This window comes from Rhipicephalus microplus, chromosome 3 (assembly GCF_043290135.1).
Source record: "Rhipicephalus microplus isolate Deutch F79 chromosome 3, USDA_Rmic, whole genome shotgun sequence".
Taxonomy (NCBI): Eukaryota; Metazoa; Arthropoda; class Arachnida; order Ixodida; family Ixodidae; genus Rhipicephalus; species Rhipicephalus microplus.
Window position 1 is genome coordinate 50,762,496 of NC_134702.1, and position 7,841 is coordinate 50,770,336.

General features: G+C 47.9%; 1 protein-coding gene across 1 annotated transcript; it reads left to right on the forward strand.

The window, feature by feature from the left end:
• Positions 1–3,611: 3,611 nt before the first annotated feature.
• On the forward strand, positions 3,612–5,230 carry LOC142803041 (uncharacterized). The gene is made up of 2 exons (XM_075888147.1): positions 3,612–3,728; positions 4,353–5,230. The coding sequence occupies exon 2, from the start codon at positions 4,368–4,370 to the stop codon at positions 5,121–5,123; it is 756 nt and encodes a 251-aa protein (XP_075744262.1). The 5' UTR covers positions 3,612–3,728; positions 4,353–4,367; the 3' UTR covers positions 5,124–5,230.
• The last annotated feature ends 2,611 nt before the right edge of the window (positions 5,231–7,841 follow it).

The window sequence follows — 7,841 nt, forward strand, 5'->3', positions numbered from 1 at the left end:
AAATAGAAGCCGCAACAACAATACATAAAAAATATAGGAAAACAAAAATTCATTGACCACATTATGATTATACGAGTGACTGCGAAAAAGCAGCAACGTTTATTGCGGAGATATATTCTCAAATCTAATTGCGTATGTTACTGAGCGGTCACGCACTAATGCGACAGATCAAAGTTTACCACTGTTCATCTCTGCACCTTCCTTTTCAGTTCACGGCAAAGGACGCAGACCAGATCACCTTCGGAGACCAGGTTGGTGCAGGAGCACGCTTTGTGCGTTTTTTTGTGTCAGTAATTATTACCCTAAAATCATTAGTTAACCTTCAGTAATCGATGCAAAGCACGGCCGGTGGGTGGGTGACAACTGGAGAGCAAGACCCTATCAGAGTGACGAGTCGGCAGCAGTCAGTAAACAACAGTGCATCTAACCATATTCTTTTCTAGTTACCTTGACGTACGCATACTTATACTGATCATAACAGTGTGACATTGTGACAGTGAAATTGGGGACGACGCATCGAGTAATGGAAAGGAAAACGGTAGGTGTAACCTTAATAGACAAGAAGAGAGCAGAGTGGATTAGGGAACAAACCGGGGTTAAGGTTATCATAGCTGAAATCAAGAAGAGGAAATGGACATGGGCCGGGCATGTAGCACGTAAGACAGGATAGCCGCTGGGTAACTAACTGGATTCCTAAAGAAGGCAAGCGGGTTAGGGGGAGACAGAAGGCTAGGTGGGCAGATGAGATTAAGAAGTTTGCGGCTATAAAGTGGCAGCAGCAACACAGGACCGAGTTGACTGGCAGAACATGGGAGAGGCCTTTGTCCTGCAGTTGACGTAGTCAGGATAATAATAAAAATAATAATAATAATAATAATAATAATAATAATAATAATAATAATAATAATAATAATAATAATAATAATAATAATAATAATAGTGTTGGAACGTCGTCTGCTAAGTATAGAAACATTAACGTTCTACACTTGGGACTGTAGTGAAAACAGGACAAGGGTTTAGATGAATAATTATAAAAAAAGCTTTTATTCAATCAATCGATCAATCAAGACCCGATATTTCAACAAGGGTTTTCTTCATCATCTATGGCAAAGCTTTGATGCCGGATACATTTCTTTAAATACCAGAAATACAACCCTTTGGCATGACGCATGAACTTATCACGAGAAGTGCGTCGCAATAAACAAATGATCTGAATTCAAGCATGAAACCCCAAAAAAGAATCTGCGGGACGGTCCGTGTATCTATCTACCTTTGTAAGTTCGGAGGGCGACCAAGACGGGGACCGGTCACTCTGAGATGTCGAAGGCGTGCTTGCTATAGGCCCGGTCACGAACACAGCAAGTGTTCCATTATATCATTACACTGCCATTATAGAAGCGTCCCAATGGGGGTGCGTTTCTATACGCTGAGCGCCAGTGTTGAGGACAATGACTGAAGAGACATTTCTCGTACAACAGCTGTCGGTTGTATTATCAAAAGCGAAAATTTCCCCCTTCCTTACTATCGATTCTTAGAACACCAAATAGACATATTAAGCAGGGGGATCTTCATCGTGCTCCTATCCTATCATGTTTTGGCACGTGAAACCCTAAACTCTTGTTCTATATTCACTATAGATTATCTTGTTAATATTCAATTTGGTTCTATGAAAGAATGGGGAATCTAAAAGGGGTCATGGCACCCAATTTTCGACCATAATTTGTGTTGTGTGGGTTGGTCTCTGTACGTTCATAAACAAGCTGGCCAAATATCAGGGCATTCGGTCGTGCCGGTAATTTATAATCGAATATTTTTGTAAACGAGTGAGCGGCCTAGTGGTCGGGCCACAATAGCGCACTCGCTAGCCGTGACGTAACAAACCGCTTGCTCCGCGAGCTTCTGCATCGAGTGTGGTACGGAGGGCGATCGTGTTTCATGATCGGCTTCGCTTGCAATCGAATTGTTCCAGCGTTGTGCCACGTGCCACTGGAACTGAATGACTTGCAGTGGTTGAAGTGATGCCACCGCGCCGCCCAGCTGCGCTGTGGGGTTCCAGAGCGTAGAGAGCAGGGAGAGTGCAGTGTCATTGTTCAAGTTCTCTAAAGAGGCCGCCAAACGCAAGGCTTGGGAGATAAGCGTGCGCAGGAAGGACTGGTGCGCACGTGGCGCATCTGTTTTGCGCTCAGCGCACTTCACGGCAGACAGCTACACTGATGACCTGCGTCTTCTCGGCGAGTTCGGTATACCAGTGAAAAAGCCGAGGCTGCAGCCGGACGCTGTGCCGACCGTGTTTTCGCACCGTCCCGTCCTGCAATCTAAGCGTCGGGGTGCGCTTGAAAAACGTCAAAGAGTGCTCGCGAATGCAGCGTCTCCTAATCGTTGAGCTCGCTTGTCAACCTGGCACGCTTGAAATAAAGCTGCTTACCATTGCGGAAGGCCGTCAGCGATGTCTGCCACAACACCGGCATCGTTGGCATCTGGGTTTGCCCCGTCTTCGACGCTTTATTCGTCGTTCAAGCTGATGGCGATGGGGTCGGGTCGAAGTTAAAATGCGCAGCGTATAGTCACCGCTTCTGCTGGTCGATGAATCATTGCCCAAATCTTGAGCTGATGATGGTGCCGACGACATGGCGATGGTACCTGTACCACTTTGCAACACTTGAAACACGTGCGGACCACGCGGCAAGCAACAATCGCAACACAGTGAGCACACTGACCACGCGCCGAATGTGCCATCTGGTAGCAGACGACGGCACTGCTCTCATCGATTTGTGACGTCACGCACGCCACGGCAAAATGGCAGTCATCGGCGGTGGGCTGAGTTTACAGCCAAAAACTTTTATGGCTTCTTTCGGACTGAAATAATCTTTCACAGTCCAGTTTTCACACGTGTACAAGCATATTCGACCCTCTACCTTCGTTTTCCGCTGAAAACCACAAAGTGTTGGGTGACCATGTCGTAACCCCTTTAATTAAGGGCTCGTTTTTATCTGCTAGACCCAACTTATCTCAAGGAAGGTTTGGAAGACGTTAACTGCAGTAATGATAAGATAAATTCTCAAAAAAGGGACGAAAAGTTAACTTTGTTGGCAGAAGCCGAACCTGCGACTGTCACATATGGCACGTCCGATGTTGCGTCCAATATTTCTTTAAGGCCATCCGCAATTCCCAACTTCTGCAACTGTTAAAAGCGAGCTCGTCATGAGGACGTGACAAACTAATCGTGTAGTGTCGCCGGTTCAACATTCTTGTAATCTGCTAGCATTGCCGAAGACACAATCGACCATGGATGTTGATTATATCTACTTCTGCTTACGATGTACGCGAATAATCGTAAATGTTTCGGCTCGCCCTGGTACTTCCTTAACAGCAGAAAACAGATCATTAGAAGTCCGATCCATAAACATCTAACGTGGGCGCTTCCCTTTTTGCCGTGAAGTTTTAGCTTTATCACGCAGTGTCAAACTTATAACTTATACAATAATCGCGTGTAAAACGTAGTGATGAGCGCTAATAATGAGAATATATTATTAAGATCATGTACTCATACTGACGCCATATTTTTCGTGTGCAACGTATACGTGAGTTATTTTTCTAAAGCCCAGCGTTGATGCTTGAATCCTAAGGAGCTTTGTGGGATATGCGTATCAACAAGAGATATCTCTCATTTACAGACGAAGCTAGTCTTGATCTGGGGTCCGTGGATTATACTGGCTGGCTACGTTAAGGTAAGTAACTGTACGATGAACTCTTGCAAGGTAAATCTTTTTTTTTCTTTTTTGATGGCACTCAAATGTGATCCGAAGAGTCGAGTAACTAACTTTCTAGGCTCCAAACTCATCTACTGAGAAGGCACAAGTCTCACGCAGTGGTGCCCGCCGATTCTACGCAAGAACCTACTTGCGACTTACTTCCACATTGCGTCACGAGCCTTGAACGTTGCATTATTGGCAAGCTTCTGAACTAACTTAATTTTATGTATAAGTCAAGAGATGCTTTAAACGCGCAGAATTTGTATGTATAATGGTAGGCTGCTTCGTGCTGCACCATATATCTTACCCGAACTGTATCGAATAACACAGAGGGTACGTGACGACGCGATAGCCGTGACAACGCCGCTAATGTCAATGAAAGAAAAAAAAAAGCCAGGGTCACAGATGACAAAGTTTATGTTACAGTGTCTCGATCGTTTCGATTGCAGTAGAAATTTTACCTGTCGTGTTCTCGCGAAAACAACGAGATATTTGCACGAATAAAACACAGATTCCCAAAAAAAGCGATAACGTTGTGGTTTCATACTCTGCGCTTAAAACATTGTTGTTTACGCCATTCTAATATAACTCCCCACGCAGCTGTACTACACGACGATGCTGTATGCGTTCTACGAGACATACGCGGCGACCGGCGGCAGGGCTTTCGGTGACGTATCCGCGGCCCGCAGGACGCCCGGACACGAGACGCAGGACGGTGAACCAGCACACACCGGACCGCAGCAGCGCCGCTTTCCGCAACCCGAGATTGACCCGGCCATTATCTACCGCGACCCGACGCCCATCATTGGCCGCACACCGGCAAGCGGCCTGTCTCCCGTCGTTCCGTCACCCATGCATCCCGGGATTCGCAAACAGTTGCCCGCCTACACTATAAGCCCCGTACCACCGTCGTCCAACCATCCCGCGCAGGGCGGACGGCTGTACGCATACCCTACGCCAATAGGTACCACGCCCTCCTCGCCCGTTCCGGCATGTTCCAGGTTCCCCGCGACCCGACTAAGTCCAACGTCCGGCGATCAGACACAGGGGACCCCGGCGAACGTTGTTCAGACAACGCCTCCCAGTTCGACGCCTAGCTGGCCAAAGGTCTCGAACGCGTCCCGCAGTAGCGGCACCCCAGCGCCGCTGACGCCCGCAGCGGCGAGCGGCGCAGTTTTCACGGCGTCGGCGACGCCATCTCAGTGGCATTCCCCCGCTAGCCTGACGACGCCGCAGCCTCACCCGGCAGAGTACCGCGTGGCTGCCAGGGCTGAGGCCAGTGCGCAGGATTTGCCCGCTTCTCGCGTCATGAGGGCGCGCCGCCCGGTTCCGCCGCCTGAGGGCGCTCGCAGAAGCAAGAAGCGCCACTGAGACGGCGCGTGTTCGCACGTGCGCTGTGGGGACTTCGCTCTCGCCACGACATATGTTTTCGTTTATTTGCAGCTGTTCGGCTGCATTAAAGAAATTATTCTATTGACACTAGTGTTGTCGTGGTTGTGATCAATTTCGTTGAAGAAATTAACAAAAGAGTTGCCACGTGTATGAGCGGCAGTGCATAGTCCGAGACGTCATTGAAGACGGCGGCTGCTCGGGCGTGCTCCACGAAGGAGTGTTGGGCTTTCAATGTAGAGCAGCTGAGTGGATACTCCACCTAAGCCTTTGTAGTTAAGATGAACAAAGGGAATTAGGAGTAAAGTAACAGCACGAAACCGCAACAATAAAAATGTCGACGAGGGCCTGACAAGCTTTAGTCTGAAGGCAGCGTAGCAGCTGTTCGTTCACCTTCATTAGGTCACGTGGAGGCCAGGGTAATATTGGCGTAGCATTCGATAGCAATACCGAATACCACGACAGCTTGTGAGGCTCGAGTCACCTTGAGATGGTCGCAATCGGGTGACACAATGGCCGCATCTACATGGATTGGGTGAATTGCCAATTGGGTATATGCAGAAGTATCTGATGTTTAATCTGTGTTTGTGTGACCACATTGTTGCGATAACACTAATTTGTTTTGTCTTTCCTTTTCCTTTTTATGTACACAACGTTTTTTGTAACCATGCTACCTCATGTTATGCCTTTGTTCTGTACCACTCCCCTCTGTAATGCCTATGGCCCTGAGGGTATAATAAATAAATAAAAATAAATAAATTGTCCTACTTTCAACGAAGACTAGTATAGAAGAAGACGCTTTACTTCGGGTTACTTAGTAGCATAAGTTGTAGTCACATTCATTGACTGCTCGTATAACACTACACAAAAACGTGGTTGATCCCCCTTTTTAGAAAATGAAAAGTGTCCTCACAGAGGTAGTTGAGCCTTTATTGTTGCATTGTTTCACCATAAGAACGACAAAATTAATGCTTCAGTAACAAATTGCAATGCCACGCGAAGAACGACAAGTAGCTGAAAACTTGCAGCGCACACCTCGAAAAGAAAAAAAAACGCATGGAAGGAGCGTACACAGGATAAGCGTGGACAAACAACTATCGCAGCTCGACACTTGAAGCACGGTGCTCAAACAGAAATAAGTACGAAACGAATGGACAAAATACACCTGGACGAGCGCCAACAGCGGTCGCAATCCTTACTTCTTCGTGTGTGAGCAGCGCACTCCTTTCGTAAGCGCGGCCATGGCAGTGAGTGAAGTGACGTTGTGCTCTTTTTATTAAAGTAGCACTGACATCGAATTTACTCATGTCAAGATTTTTGCGTCAACGAGTAGCTATCGACGCCCTAGTAACGATTCGCGACCTAAAATGCATATGAGTGTCGAATGAGTATCCGTAATATTGATTAATATATTCGCTATCGAACATGGTTTCAAATGTGTGGAAAGCCCACCAAATTCAAGTGCTGGCAGCGCTACCGCGCGGCGTCAAGGCCTCTGCACAGCTGATGCCGCTTTCACAAAAAATAGTGACGTCACACTGGCGTTTCGTCTGCTAGGAGCGCACGTACAGTCAGTCCAGCTGTGTCTCCGAAGGCGCAGACATGCCTCTTTCGCCAACATCGTCGTCCTCACCGTCGTCGCGGTCAACATCGGCAAGTGACGATGACAGCGACCTGAAATTCGGTATCACCGCCATTCGCGACGATCCTTGCTTGACAAGATCCGCGTTAAATGCGATGTACTTATCAGTCCCGGCCGTACTGTCGGAGCTCAGAAACACCAACTACGCACTTCATGTCGCGGACGTTTGGCGAGTGAATCACTGCTTTCAGCTGCAGCAGGGCACATGGTAAAAATAGCCTCGGCCTCGAGAAGAGGCGTCATACTGCCAGTGAAACCCAAATGGTTCGCCAACACAGGATTTACCCTGAAGCAGCTGACCGCAAAGTGAAGGGAGCAAATGCGGCTGTTCTTCACAGGCGTCCAGTCCCTCAGTCCAGCGGCGCGCACGAAGTCAACATACTGACTGCGTTGAGGTTCGTGGCTTCGAAAGGCATGAAACAGCATGCACTTTCCGCCTTTGACGCGCCTTGACGTGCAGGTTCTCACTATACGTAGCGGTTCTCCGACATTCTGGCACGTATTGTCGCTCTGAATGATTGTACTCACACGCAGTACATGCACTCTTATTGTCAAATCCTGGCTAGACTACACGCCCGCAGGCAGAAAATCGAGTCAAATTATCGCTGCTTCTACGAGGCTCCGTAGCCGTGTTCCAGAGAATCCGGCCCGATTTGAAGTGGCCTTCAGAATAGCCGGGATTTTAGGCCAAATTTTTCCTCGCAAGACACGGCCTGCGGTTAGGCGTGACTTTCCGTAGGCGGCCCGGCCCTGATGCGGTGGCGGAAAAACAGCATTTTTTTACGCTTTTGAGAGCGGTTTCTCGTCGAGAACGTGGCGGATATTACTACAGGTAATTAAAAAGCTATTAGTATCACAATCACCTATATTTGCGAGATTAACATGCAAAGCACCGCCCTGAAATCAAACTCGGGACCGCATGCACGTGAAGCAGATGTCTTATACCTTTGCACCACAGCGCCACCGCATGAAGGCGAGTCTTTTTGCGAAGGTATACATCTACCAAGTGAGTTTTTGCAAACTGTCTTCGGAACGTTGAGCTGTTTTTGAGCCATGTG